Raw genomic sequence first — 14,884 nt, 5'->3', positions numbered from 1 at the left:
CATTTAAACAAGAATCAGTGCACAACGACAAAAGGCAGTACTGCCAGAAGACAGGCAGGTACAACATGAAATTAATGTTCTTTTCAGAGAGCGCCACAAAGAAGCTAGAAAGCTAAAAACAAACAAACAAACAAACAAACAATAACAACAACAACAAAAACTTAGCATATCACAGGCATAACACGAGAGAACAAAGTAGGGTAGAGAGCGTTCCAGACAGCCATCAAACACCAGAAGATATCTAGAAAGGAGCACTACTGCACAGAAGACAAAATGCAGATGGAGAAAGGAGAGGCGGGAAACACACCTGGTGGAGGAGCTGAGAAGCGGCATCCTTCTAAACCTAGGAGAAGACCCCAGGTGCAGGTCCTCTTGGACATGAGCACGCCCCAACACTGTCCACTCTCTCCTTCCATCTCAGAACCCACCACAGAGCCAGGCTCTTCTCTACCAAACCTCATATCCCACTCTCAACCCCTGCCCCACCTTCATTCACCTTCATCCTTTGTCAGGCAAACATCTCCATAGACTCACATCTCTGTCCAACAACCTACAGCAACCACAGCCAATGAGAATTAATCCCTAGTGTACCTCACATAGAGCCTCTTCCGTTGACTTTTTAGAAATATCGTGTGTGTGTGTGTGTGTGTGTGTGTGTGGTGTACGCATGCATATGTGAGTTATTTTAAGGGCACTGGATCCTCAGGAGCTCTCTAGACAGTTGTGAGCTGCCCACATGAAAGCCAGGTATCCAGTGGTCCTCTGGAAAAGAAGCCAGTACTCTTAACCACTGAGCCATCTCTCCAGTACTTGGTTGACTTGTAAAGAATGCTAAGGCCCTTCAATGGAGAAATGTATCTCTTAACAAATGGGAACTAAGCCAGGTGGTGGGGGCGGTGGCAGGTAGGGGGGTGGCGCACACCTTTGATCCCAGCACTTGGGAGGCAGAGGCAGGCAGATCTCTATGAGTTCAAAGGCCAGCATGTTCTACAGAGCAAGTTCCAGAACAGAGAAACTCTGTCTTGAAAAAAAAGTGGGGGGGGGGGGGGGCGGGGGGATCAAATGCCTGAATTTCTACACATACAAGAAAAAAAATTAGCTAGCTTTTTAACCTCATACCTTTAAAGAAATTAATTCAAAATTAATCAACGACCTATAGATAGGAGTGAAACCATGACATTCTTAAAAGAAAATGCAGGGAGTGCATTTGTGATACCAAAGGCATAAGCAGCAACACGGACCTATATTACTGAGCTTCATTAAAAGAAAATCTGTACATCAATAAAAGTATCAAGAAGGAAGGCAGTGGTGGTGCATGCCTTTAATCCCAACACTTGGGAGACAAAGGCAGGCAGACCTCTGAGTTCGAGGTCAGCATGATCTACAGAGTGAGGTCCAGGACAGCCAGGGCCATACAAAGAAACCGTGTCTTAAAAACAAAAACAAAAACAAAAATCAAAAAAGTAAAACCTACTGAATAGAAGAAAACATCTGGAAGTGCTTTATGATAGGAATAAATATTAAAAATACATAAAACATACAAAGCCCTAAACTCAATCTCTAGCACAAACATACATATATAAAGAAAATATGCATACACATAGAGAACTTCTACAATTCAACAATAAAAAGATAAATAGTTAAATTTAAAAATAAATGCCATGGGCTGGAGAGAAGGGTCAGTGATTAAGAGCACTGGCAGCCCTTCCAGCGGACATAGGGTTAACTCTCTGAGCCTCCTTGGGCACTATATACATACACAGTGCTCATATATGTAATAGCCAAAACACCTTACACGTAAATAAATAGCTCGATCGATCGATCAATCAATCAATGAACTTAAGACAAAAGCCTGTAATCCCAGAACTCTGGCGATAGAAGCAGAAGAACCAGAAGGTCAAGGTCGCCCTCAACTGCATGATGAGTTCCGTCATAAGAAAATTCAAAGAAACAGGAGACGTAGAAGTCACCAGAGTCAAGAGAAAAAAGAGAGAGAGAATGAAAATTACAGCTCAAAGAGTACAGTTTCTGTTTAGGGTAATAAAGTTTTGAAAACAGCAATGTTTGCAAAACACCGTAAATGTACTTAATGCTACTGAGGTGTACGTAAAAACAAAGGTGAGCAGGACGGAAGGCACCAGCTGCAAGGGAGGCTGAGGCAGAAGGATCTCAGTTCAAGGCCAGCACAGATAATATTGCAAGACTTGGCCTCAAAATAAAACTAGGGAAGTGGCTAAAAGCAGTTATGGTGTGAGATGCCTATAATCCTAGCAGCTGGGAGGCAGAGCAGGAGGATCAACCTCAGCTGTAGCTGGAAGGACAGACTTTGCTCCTAAGCCGTACAGATCTGGTATATGCTAGAACCCAAAGAAAGCAAGGACATAATGCGGAGGAGGACACCCATTTTTCATCTGCACTAGCATATATTTAACTACGATGTAATGCTTCAAAGGTTCAAAACTCCCAATGAACAGAAGAGGAAACATTTCCCAGGTAGAAAAACTAACATATTTAAAGGAAAAGTGCACTTTATCATTCCCAGGAAAGGGGTTACACGCAAACAACAGCGATAGGCACCAGCTTACCTCAAACTTAAACCACTCCGAGTTCCACTGAGGATTGAGTGACTTGAGATACACATCTGTCTTAAAGGTTGTATTACCAAATTTTACCTAAAAGAAGAAGAAGAAGAAAATATTGAAATGTAAATATCAAAATATGCATAACTGCTAGGCTGGGAGTGGTGGCACATGCCTGTCATCCCAGGACTCAGAAGGAAGAGGATTCAGATTTCTAAATTCAAGTCCAGTCTGGTCTGCAAAGCAAGAGGCTGTTTAAAAAAAACAAACAAAACAAAAAACAGAGGAGGAGGTGGGCTAGTAAATGTCAGTGGCAGCTAAGCAAAGTGAAGCTTAACAAAATGAAGGGGGAGAAAACATAATCTAAAAAAGGGAAGAAGGGTTGATCTGCCCAAGTCAGCACGTAAGATACAAGGCACAGGGATCACCTATGGGTCTACCTGACCAGCTCCACAGGGAACAGAAACATGCATCATGATGTCAGCACTGAGGAAGGGCTCAGAATGATCTCTTGAAGGAGAACAGCTACAGCAAAATCAGAAGGACACCCTCTTACCTACACAAGAGAAACTAGAAATACAAGGAAGTCTAATAGTTTCTTCCACAAAGGTGGTTACAAGTGGTGCAACAAGTTATCAAATGAAATTAACATATTTCAAAAAAGAAAAAGTCTAGCAAACAAGTATGAATTTTAAACATTGGAATTTTCTATAACCATTAGAACCATAAAAAAAAAAAACTGACTAAATAGTACCTGGCACAGTACAAGTCCCAACAGTCTCAGTACGCTCTGAGGAAATGCTTAAAAGAACGCAAATACAGCCAAGCTGATAGACTTTTTAATTCTCATTTTCAGCTATGAAGAGGCAACCTCTATTTAAGGATAAATAATGACATACACTTTAAAAGCATAAATAGTTCATCTGACAATCTTTAATACTGGCTAAAAAACACTCAAGTGTTTTTTACTAATGAAAGGCATTTAAAAACAGTGTATAAAAAGCATACAGCCCATGGCTTCTACTTGTGGCTGGGACTGCAGGTGGCACGTGCCACTCCCAGCTTTAAACCTTCAGCTTTTGTTTTCTGCCCACTGCATATATGGAGGCCTGATCCAATCGTGGCTGTACTTTTAGTATTTTCAATATATTGTTATTTACCTAAAACTGCTATATTTGAAGTAAAATGTTTGTTAGAATTATAAAACCACTCAATGCCAAATATATTTAAGGGCTCTGACTCACAGCAAAGACAGGACACAATGTTTTAAGTTCTAAGTCTGCAGCCCTCTTTTTCCACAACAGTAGTGAACAAAATGGGAGCAGTAAAGAAACCAAAATAGCTACTCCATGGGTAAAAGGGAAAAGTTTATTTCAAACCACCATGGCCACTACTAGTGAGAACCACAGTCCTTCAGTCTTGTCTACTTTGAAGGAGTGTTCATTACTCAGCAATTAAGTGAACATCCTTACAACTTCCTTTAGAGCAGCAGGGATTGTAGCTGATAGTCCCACAGTGAGGGAAAGCATTTTCTACTCATTATTTTACCTGTTGTTCAAATCTGCTTTTCCTCTAAAAAGAGTTGCAGGGACATTTCATAATCACGCATTACCCATGAAAACACATGGAAAATATTGATTAAATAAATATATATTTCTTTTCCTCTCCTTGCTCCCTCAGACTCTTGGGTGAACACAAAGTGACAGCACAGTTTAGCCAATTTATAGCATGAACATTTACATAAAGATCCAGTTATTAAAACTTCTTGTCTTATTCATCCTAGAGATTCCTGCAAAATGAAATGTTGGGGTTTTGTCCATACTGTCAATTAAACATGCGCTTGCACATTTTACCACTGAGCAACATTCCCTGCTCAAGAATAACCCTCTTTACTGCTTGGTCTTCGCGTCATAGAGGAGAAAGAAATCCCCTCAGCCAACACAACTTGAACCAGTGCTTGACCTAGTACCCAAGTAAATTTGGTTAGATCACAGAATCAGTGAAAACTTAAGTTTAGTAGAAAAAAGTGAATTGCAAGCCTGACTACTTCATCCTCAGAACCCATGGTAAAAGAGGAGAGCACCCTGAACTCCACACATGCACCACGGCACACGTACACCTGCACATACATGTACAAGGGTGCGTACACACACAAATAAATGTTGGGGGTTGGTCTGGTGCTATGTATTCCTATGCTAATTCCTGGCCTGCAAGAGCTGGTTGTTGAGTAGATGAGTACATACCCACGTACACTGGTTGTGTTGTGTATACTTTGCCCTACCTAATTTAAAGTGGATTAGTTAACAAAGTTGCTAGGCAGAAGAGAAGTAGGAGGAGCTTAGGTTCCAGAGGCATAGGGTTTCAGGGGGACCATGAGGCCAGAGGAGGGAGAGAGGAAGTAGAAGATGTAGCAGGAGGAGAGGGAGCCAGATTAGGGCGTTTCCATGACATGGTTTCCATGGCACGGTATGAAGCGTGAGCACACAGCCATGAGGGCTGGACTGACAGAACTGAAGTAGCCCAGACAGGACTGATTAAGGCAAGTAACACGGAGTGTGTAGCTGGGAAAAATCAAAATAGCTGAGAGAGCTGATACCTGCCCAGTTACTCGGCTTTAAAGCAGAGTCTCAATTATCTGGGAGCAAGCAGGGGTAGAGACGCCCTCTAGAGTCTAATATAACCATCCACAAAACACAAAATATCTTTTTAATTACAAATTGCACCCACTTTACAATGAGATATGCAAACAGGCGCTTGTCTTTAGAGGCAGGCCTCTGAAGTTCAGGCTACTCTTTACAGCTTAACAGCAACTTGTGCATAAACTACACTGACAGGACCTATGATCTGGTTTACATTTATATGGTAGCACAATCCAAAGCCAGTTGTTAAATTCTAAAATTTTAATTTATATTTTAATGGGAACAAAAATTCTTTCCTCCTAATTCATGAGCAATTATCAGTGACTATTTCAATAAATCTTATATAGCATTAACTAACTTTTAAAACTCATTTTATCAATTTACATATGATTTAAATAAACTGCAATAATAAATACAGTTGACAAAAACTTATCTAGGAATAAGCATAAGTGCTTCCAGTGAAGTGTATGAGGCAAGTGGTGGGAAACTCCAGGCACGCTGAGCACTGGAGACATGCACTCCGTGGGTCCGTGGGAAGCAGCAGAGAGGGCCGCTCAACAGCCTCCCACCCTCACGTCAAGACCGCGCAGCAACCCGAACCCCCTTTACCACGCAGGACTTACTCCCCAGTCTTTTCAGCACCAACTCTCCCTCCAGCTACATATAAATGTTCTACCCTGGCTTTGCCTTCACCAAGTTCATCACACTCACTTGAACACTAGTTGTTTTGGGGTTGCTTTTGGTTTTTGTTTTTTAATGTACCTGTGGCCATTTAACTCTCCCACCAGGTGTGGCAGTGCACACTTATCGCCTGTCACCGGCGAGGGTGGAGGGGGTGAAGGAAGTGGCTGTCTCATTAGGAACTAGAGGACTAAGCTCCCTCACCTCCCTCTCCTAAGAACGTCTATTGCTTGCCGTCTACATCACGTAACTTATCCCTTTAACTGTAATCCATCATTATCCTCCTTTTCCCCTTCCTGCCGGATTACTCCAATTAGACAAGTATGTCCTCGGGTCTTACTTCCTTAATTGCTAAAAGGTATGTACACCTCAAAGACCAGAAATCTCTCCTCTCTTGCAACAGCTGCCTGCTCATGCTACTTTCACTCAAGCATCCTAATTCTCAGGAAGCTCTAGAGTGTGAGCTTCAGCTTCACAAATGAGATCAGTAACACTGTCCACACTAATCCACCAAGTCACTTCCACGTCTTCTCCATGCTTCTCAGTTGAGGGCTGGGGCTGGAGGGATGGCTCAGTGTTTAAGGGGCTGGAGGGATGGCTCAGTGGTTAAGGGGCTGGAGGGATGGCTCAGTGGTTAAGGGGCTGGAGGGATGATGGCTCAGTGGTTAAGGGGCTGGAGGGATGATGGCTCAGTGGTTAAGGGCACCAGCTGCTCTTGCTGAGGACCTAGGTTTGATGTCCAGTGCCTACATGGAAGCTCTCAACTGTCTTAAATCCAGCCCCAGAGGGTTCAACGCTCTCTGACCTCCTTGGACACCAGTCAAACATGTATATATGGTGCACATATATGCACTCTATGTAGGAAAAACACTCTACACATCAAATAGAATAAATTATTTTTTAAAACTGAGGGCTTCCTCTTCCTAGAAACTTCCTCTCCAACCTACTAAGACGTTCATTATTTTCCTTATTTGTCACATACCCATTATGTTTCCTTCCCCTTATCCTCCTACTCGAATGACTTTTTTGGGTTTTTAGTTTAGTTTTGTTTTGTTTTTTGATACAGAGTCTCACTACGTAGCTCTGGCTGCCTGAGAACTCCCTATGTAGACCAGGCTGGCCTCAAATTCATAGATCCGCCTGACTCTGCTTCTGGGGATTAAAGACGGCTTGCACCACCACGTCCCTTCTTCAAATGCCCTCTTAATGCCAAGTTTTTCCAAGGATACATCCCACTTCTCTAACAAGTTAGAGGGCAAGGCCAGCCCCCAACTGAATGTTAGAAATGACTGAGTTTTTATGTGCAGATGTATCTTTGTGTGTGCATAGGGACATGAAGGGGGGGGACACTTTTGGAAGTCAATTCTCTGTCCTTCATACAGATTTGAGGACTGAACGTGGGTTGCCAGGCGCGGCAGCAAGCACCATCACCTACTAAACCATCTCACCAGCCTCAAGTTGAAGAAATTTCTAGCCATGTTTTTGCGGAAATTGAGGCAGTACATAAGAAGATCCAGAAACACTGGATGTCCTGCAATGCAAGACTCCCGACAGTGATTTCCCTTTTGTCATGGTTTTGAATAGCCCAATAGTTGGTAACATGACTAAGAAACCTAAGGCCAGTCAAGAAAGCACAGTCTGTCATCCTAACACTTGGAGACTGGGAGAGTTCAGAGCCATCCTGGGCTACATAGCAAGACTTTGTCTCAAAGGAAATCTACCTAGACACTAAGTGAGTTTTACAGATCAAAGTTTTGTAGTAAGGTTTTTTTAAGAAAATATTTTAGATAGATAGATAGGTAGATAGAGATGAGTGTTTTGTCTACATGGGTATCTGTGCACCATATGCATGCATGTCTGGTGTCTGCAGAGGTCAGAGAAAGTGTCAGATTCCCTGGAACTGGAATTACCAACCATGGCCCTCTGGAAGATTATTCAGTGCTCTTAACCACTGAGCCATCTCTGCAGCCCCTTATGATAAGGCTTTTTTTTTAAGATTTATTTATTACGTATACAGTGTTCTGACTTACATGTACGCTCTCACACTAGAAGAGGGCACCAGATCTCATTGTAGATGGTTGTAAGCCACCATGTGGTTGCTGAGAATTGAACTCAGGACATCTGGAAGAGCAGACAGTGCTCTTAACCACTGAGCCATCTCTCCAGCCCCTGGAATTGTTTGGGAGGGGTTAGGAGCTATGGCCTTGTTGGAAGAGGTGTGTCACTGGGTGTGTCACCATTGCCAGCTAGTCTCTCTCTGCTTCATGTCCTTAGATCAGATGTAAGTTCTCAGCTCCCGCTCCAGCACCATGCCTTCCTGTTTGCTGCCATGCTCCCCACCATCATGGTTATGGACTTACCCCCTGAAACTGTAAGCCACAATAAACTGTTTCTTCTATAAGATGCTTTGGTCGTGGTATATCTTCACAACAATAGAGAAGTAACTAACACACAGGCACACATCTATAACCCTGGCCCTTCAGAGGCAGAGGCAGGACAGTCTCAAGTTAGAGGCAAGTCAGGAGTGCACAGGAACAGACTGTCTAAAACAACAACAACAAACTACAGCCACCACATTAGTGACCACTGCTTTGCTTGCTTGTTTTGGAAAACCAGATGGCAAATAGCAATGAAGATCTGAAATGTCAAAGCTCAAAACTATACAGCTATCTCTACATGTGATAGTCCTCTTCATGTGATTTTGGCCATGAGAGAGTCTCCCTAGACCATGGCCAGACCAATGTTTTCACCATCTACCATACTCTTTATTTGATTTGCATATAAATTATTTCCTCCTGCCTAAAGAAATTCTTGTTGCTTTCATCCACTACAGTGTCTAATACATATGTCTCAATAACTAGCCAATGACTCTATCTGATTAGTTCACATTTTCTACTACACTTATGAGCAAGTACTTCAACATGGAAATAAGTACACACAAAAACTGTTGCACTACTTCAGCTCTGTGCTCACTTTATCATGACTATGGATAAACTATATTTCCTATGAGTATACCTCAAGATAGACTTCAAAATATGTGATATAGGGTCAGCTAGATAGCTCGGCAGGTAAAGAACTTGCCACATAACCTTACGATAAGAATTTGAACTCTAAAATAGTCAGGAGAAAGTCGACTCCTAGAAATTGTCCTCTGACCTCTATACTCATCCTATGGCATGTGCACACCCATTCACATCTTATACACATACACAAAACAATATTTTTAAAAAGCAGAATTTACAGCCAAGTATGGTGGTGCACACCTTTACACCCAGCACTTGGGGGGCAGAAGTAGACGAATCTCAAGAATTCTAGAACAGCTAAGTTGCACACACACACACACACACACACACACACACACACACACAAAAGCCCTGTCTCAAAAAATGTGTGTGTGTGTGTGTGTGTGTGTGTTTTATTAAAAGGTGTGTGGGCAGCATGGAATTTAATCCACAGCTCAACCAAGAAAATAATAAAGGCACACTTGATCTCACAGGATTGAGCAAGCTGGCCTCACTTTTAACTCAAACTGCTCTTCTGAGCATTGTAGCCACAAATCAACTCTCTTTAGCAAATGCTATTGAAAGACATCTCAAGCCTCACACTCCTGGGTGGAACCTGAGTCTCCTCAATCAGTCCCCACCCTCCTGCAGAGTTCCAGAAAATGACCTAGCTACTCCAGAAAGCAAGGAACTGCCGTTTAGTTCTTCTTTGCTGGGTCCCTGGCTCCAACCTACCAACAAATGCTCTAATCTACTTTCAAAATAGATCTGGAATTCATCCACCTCTCCATTACCAAATCCACCATGTGGGCCTGCTATTTGAACGACAGAGCCTCTCCACTGGACTCAACACATTGCAATTAAAGTGTCATTCGATAAGAGTTACCAGCTGAATCTATGAAAGCCAGGTCAACCACAGCTTCTCCAGCCTTGCACCATCACCCCACTTGACCATTTCCCCAAATGCGGCTCCCTTCCTTTCACCACCTACATACCCCTCCATTCCCATAATGCACCCATCTCCTCCAGCTTCTCCTCCGCCTCATCCTTTTACACAAAATCAAATGATGCGTCTCATGCGGCAGGTGTCTGCTTAATGAACCCTGACTACACAACCTAAGATCGACGGCCCTTATCTTTCTCAATTGTGTTCTCCTGTGCACTCAGAGCCATTTTCTCCTAGCTTGTATTACATACTTAGTAAGTTCTTTGCTTTTTAAATGTCTATCTTGGTCACCAAAACAAAAGCTCCTTAAAATCTGAAACCCAATTCATCTTGTTCATCATCATACAGACACTAGCTTGACCCAGAAAAGCCCAGGTCTAGGAACAGGTGTCAGCAGGTATTTACCGGAAGGGTTGTTTGGTGCATATGTCTGTAATCCCAGCTACTCAGAACACTGCCGCAGAAAGGTCTTATTTGTTTTTATTTTATTTAATTATTTTTGAGATAAGAGTCTATGTATCCCCGGCTAGCTTTAGAACTATGCAGACCTCACTGACCTCAAACTCAAGATTTGCACCTGCCTCTGCCTCCTGAGCTAAGGGACTAAGGGTGTGCAATACCATGCCTTGCTTGAGACAGGACTTTAATCTCAAGATAACCCTGGGCAATTTAGTGAAACTCGACCTTCAGAATAAAAACTACCATACCCACTCAGGCCATCCTATGGAAAACCTGATTTTTAAAAAGAAATCTCATTTCTACCGCAAACCTTCTCCCGCTTACAAAGGGAATATAGTATAAAAATGAAGCTTGACACCTGCCCACCTTTCCAGATTCACCTCTACCAACTCCCAATGTCCACGTTTTACTAGTATAAGGTATACCTTATACTAAAATGCCTTCCTGAACACTCCCTGGACCACATTCTGTGCCTTTGCCATTCCCTTTGTCTGAAAATATCCTGGGTGTTCCAGACTTCCCATATTTCAATGTGACACTCATCTCCTTGTCTGAAGAGGGAGAAACAGTGTAACAGGACAGACTGCAGCTAGGCTGTGGAGATTTACAAGGAAGGCTCCTTACTTCCACCCCTAGGCCTCTGCTGCCTCGCTCTGGGATAAGGCTCCTAGGAGCTCTGTACCGAGGAGGACGCAGCACACATGTGGCAATAACGAAGCTCAATGTTACCTATTAGTTATTAGTATCTGCTGTGTGGATCTTTCTCCAGGCAATGCAAACTTCAATTACCTGTAGATCTCTGTTAAGATCTCTCGTCCAAGAACAAACAGTTTGGTGGGTTATTTTTTATTTGTTTGTTTTGTTTTAATGAAAAAGGAGTTGAACTAAACAATACCCATAAAAAATATGATGAACTGCAGTTAGTTAGGTTCTAGAACCTTTAAGAACATATTGAGTAGACACTTACTATCATATATCTTTGAACCCTAAGCATTAATAGCCCAAATGATGCCCGCTCTAATAATGGTCTGCCTCATCATGTCAACTTTTATTACAATTTCTCCTTGGCTTCTTTCAAGCTCTGAGTTATTAATTTCCGGGCCGTAGGCCTAGGCTAATTTGCATGACTTTTAAACTAATCATTAGATTTAAAAAGCAATTTTGCAATTGAAGTCCATGGCACTTAATTGACTTCCTACCCTCAAGGCAATAAATTACCCTGAGACAGCTCATCTCCCTCGCAGTGTACGCAAGAGCAGCTGAAAGTGCTGCTGTCCTATGTGACTTGCACTGATGATTCAGACAGTGTTGGGGGTAAGGGCTGGGTGCCGTCGCACAGTGTTGGGGGTACGGGCTGGGTGTCGTCGCACCGTGGGACTGCGGGCGCCCCAGAGGGTTGGCTGCGCGGACTTGCTGCAGCCATGGCCCTTAACCTCCTAGTCATAAACGAGGTCGTGCGAGCGTCTCCGCGGCCACGCCTCGGACTGGCAGGTGGTCGGAGAGGCGCCCTGACCCCGGGGACACAGCGAGCCCGGCGGCGGGACGTGTCCCGGTCGCATGGCCACATCCCCATGGGCTGAGAGGGCGGGCGGGCATCCCACCACGGAGCCGGGAGGGGGACACGGGAAGGGCAGGGCTCGGCGCCCCGTGCTCTGAGGGGCAGGACCAGGAACCAACCTCCACGAAGGCATCCGTCAGGTCACTGGCACGGTCCATCACCGGCAAATGGCGACCGGCCACGATTTTCACCTTCAGTTTCCCCGGCATCGCGGCGGCTTCTGCCTCTCCTAGGATTCCTGCAGAAACAAACAAGCGAGTCTGCGCCGGCCGAGCGCCGCCGGGAGCGGGTGGGGGCGGGGGCGGGGGCGCGCGGAGGGACGACGGGAGCGCGCGCCAACTGACAGCGGAGGGCGCACTCACGCTCTGAGGAGGAGCCGAGTCGTCCCGCGCGGGCGCCGAGGCCTCATTCCGGAGGAGCAGCCGGAGGAAGGGCGCCGGCCAGCCGCGCTGCTGCCCTGGCCCCGGCGTGCCGCAGGGAGCCGCCAAGTCCAGCCAGCATCCCGCGGAGCACGGCACCGCGCCTACCCGCTTTTCTCCTCCCACCTTCCAAAAATGGCGGCTCGAGGGGCGGGAGCGATCGATCACTCGGTGCTCTGCCCTTCGGCGGGGCCCGGTTTGAATTCGCCGGGGCCCGGAGAGAGGGGCGGGGCCGAGCTGGAAAAGCAGGGAAACCGGCCGCGCCCTGCATCATCCACCGGTCCTCGCTCCGGCTGGGTGCGTGACACTTTGCTGAGGACGCGCTCCGGTGCTCCGGTGACCCGGCGCTGGTGACAGCCGCGCCACACTCTACTGGCTCCTGAACAGACTGCTGCAACCGAGCCTGCGAGAGGAGTCTGCCGTTAGTGTTTCCTAAGACGGCCGTCAGGAAGGGATACAAGTGCGCCGTGGTGCTTTTCTGTGAACTCCAGGATGAACTGGCAGGTTAGAGCCTGGTGTAGGGGCGCGCATACCTGTCAACCCAGAGCTTGGAAGGCTGAGGCAGGAGGATTGCCTCGAGTTCTTAGCCACCCTGGGCGACATACTAAAACACTAAAACCCTGGTTTAAAAAAAAATTACACACACATCTCAGATGGTCATAATTTCCCGAAAGACTTGTTTCAGTCATAGGCAATTGTACTGTGTACTGAGTCACAGATGTAACTTAACACTCCAAAGACCCTTCCTACGCGTTTTAGTATTAACTTTGTTTTCTTGAGGCAAGGTCTTGCCTGCGGTATATAGTCCTGGCTGGCCTCTCGTTGGTACGCAGCCCAGGCTAGCTTTGGATATGGCAGTCTTCCTGCCGCGTTGTCCCAGGTGCTGGGCTGATGGGTTTATCTTGGCACACCCAGCTCTCTAATTACTAAGCATTCACAAGCCCAAAGGGAGGACCTAAGGTGCTGGCTAACCGTCTGCAAGTAATAAACCTACAGCAGTAAAGTAGTGAGCGTGGGAAAAAAGCCCGAAGAACATTGACGTCTTTGTAAATTGACCCCCACTTTATGTACTTCATCAGGCTGCCAAAGTGGGGGGTTATGCACAGCTTCAGACTATCAGAAAAGATGGGGGTTGAAGAACAGTCACAGGATGTAACTAGATCACTCCTTGCTACATGGCAAGCCCAGCGTTACCAATATACTCCATAGCAAATACCAAAATCAACATTTAAAATGCCACCGGGGAAATTATAGCACTGAAATGATCAGGAATGGAAAATTCCTAAGTGAAGATATCAGCATGATCTTCTTAGCTTCCAAAATACTAAAACGGGATAGAAAAATTACCTCAAGCACTAATGAACCAGAAATGCCTTTTCTAAAAAGTCCTCTTGGAAAAGGAATTTTGCCCGTGTGTGAAGCTGGATTCTTCAAAAGAAAAAATAAAATGGCCTCAAAAGAAAAAAAATCAAAAGGTAAATTGTTGCAGACTTTTTGAACTAGAGAAACTTCTATCCATTTCTACATTTCTATAACAAAAATAACACAATCGCACATGATTTCTTTGGATCCACTGGTAACTTTTTCCTAAACACTGACTGACTTTCCTTAAAATGTCCTTGCTGAATTCAAAGGTCCACTACAAATGTAATCAGCATTCTTTGTATTGTATTTTTTCTTCATTTTAGCCAGTTTTCAGTGAATTCTATACATAAGATTGCTCTTACTGCAGCTTCTAAATTGTTACTTCCTTACGCTTGCCCCTTGCCTTCCTGCTTGGGGAGATTTGGCTTTCTGCCCCAGAGCTCTTGGGTAGTCTTGGTCCAGTTTGTAATCTGATGGTAAACACCTTGATGCCCACATGGACATTTGTGCCGCTGGCATTTTCTTCTGTCCCTATTCATTTCGGGTGACATTTCCTGTAAACCTGGACTGTTTTGCCAATTAGCTGACCTTTTAAGTGTCCTCACACAACCTGAATTTCATCCTTTTGGATACACAGAGATAAAACCTCTGTCTCAGATCTTTGGGGAAAGGGGGTGGGTACACTGAAAGCCCCTTTACCCTTCTAACCTTCCTCCAGTTAGAATGAGCTGACAGTGGCGGCACATGTCTTTAATCCCAGCACTGGGGAGGCAGAGAAAGGCACATCTCTGTGAGTTCAAAGCCAGTCTTGTCTACATCATGAGTTCCAGGCTAGTCAGAGCTACACAGTGAGAGACTGTCCCTTCCTCCAGCTCCCTCCGAACAAGAAAAAAAAACTTACAAAGGTCTTTCAGTTTGACAGTTGCCCACCAGCAATTGTAGCCTTTTTATTGTTTGGATGAGAGATGGCTTTTCTAATGAAAATGTATTTCCTTGGTACCTGTTTCTCTCTCTCTCTCTCTCTCTCTCTCTCTCTCTCTCTCTCTCTCTCTCCTTTTTTTCTTTTCTTTTTTTTGGGGGGGGGGGTTTCAAGATAGGGTTTCTCTGTGTAGCCTTGGTGGCTGTCCTGGACTCACTTTGTAGACCAGGCTGGCCTCGAACTCACAGAGATCCACCTGCCTCAGCCTCCCGAGTGCTGGGATTAAAGTCGTGCACCACCATGCCTGGCCCCAGTTT

At 44.8% G+C, this 14,884-nt stretch overlaps 1 protein-coding gene across 22 annotated transcripts in view; it reads right to left on the bottom strand.

Moving 5' to 3' along the window:
- C2CD5 (C2 calcium dependent domain containing 5) overlaps positions 1-12,433 on the bottom strand; it is an 88,068-nt gene extending 75,635 nt beyond the window's left edge. For 10 of the 22 annotated variants that reach the window (XM_084765833.1, XM_084765839.1, XM_084765836.1 and 7 more), the window contains exons 1-3: positions 12,227-12,432; positions 11,984-12,102; positions 2,586-2,672 (exon numbers count right to left, since the gene is read on the bottom strand). In XM_084765833.1, the coding sequence (XP_084621959.1) occupies positions 2,586-2,672; positions 11,984-12,073 (177 nt within the window). In that variant the 5' untranslated portion in view covers positions 12,074-12,102; positions 12,227-12,432. Of the gene's footprint in view, positions 1-2,585; positions 2,673-11,983; positions 12,103-12,226 lie in introns of all 22 variants that reach the window. The other 12 variants (XM_084765841.1, XM_084765840.1, XM_084765844.1 and 9 more) reach the window with 3 other exon arrangements.
- Between the last annotated feature and the right edge of the window lie 2,451 nt (positions 12,434-14,884).

This window comes from Acomys minous (genome assembly GCF_964271855.1).
Source record: "Acomys minous genome assembly, chromosome: 17".
Lineage (NCBI taxonomy): Eukaryota > Metazoa > Chordata > Mammalia > Rodentia > Muridae > Acomys > Acomys minous.
This window is presented reverse-complemented; position numbering and strand designations above follow the sequence as displayed.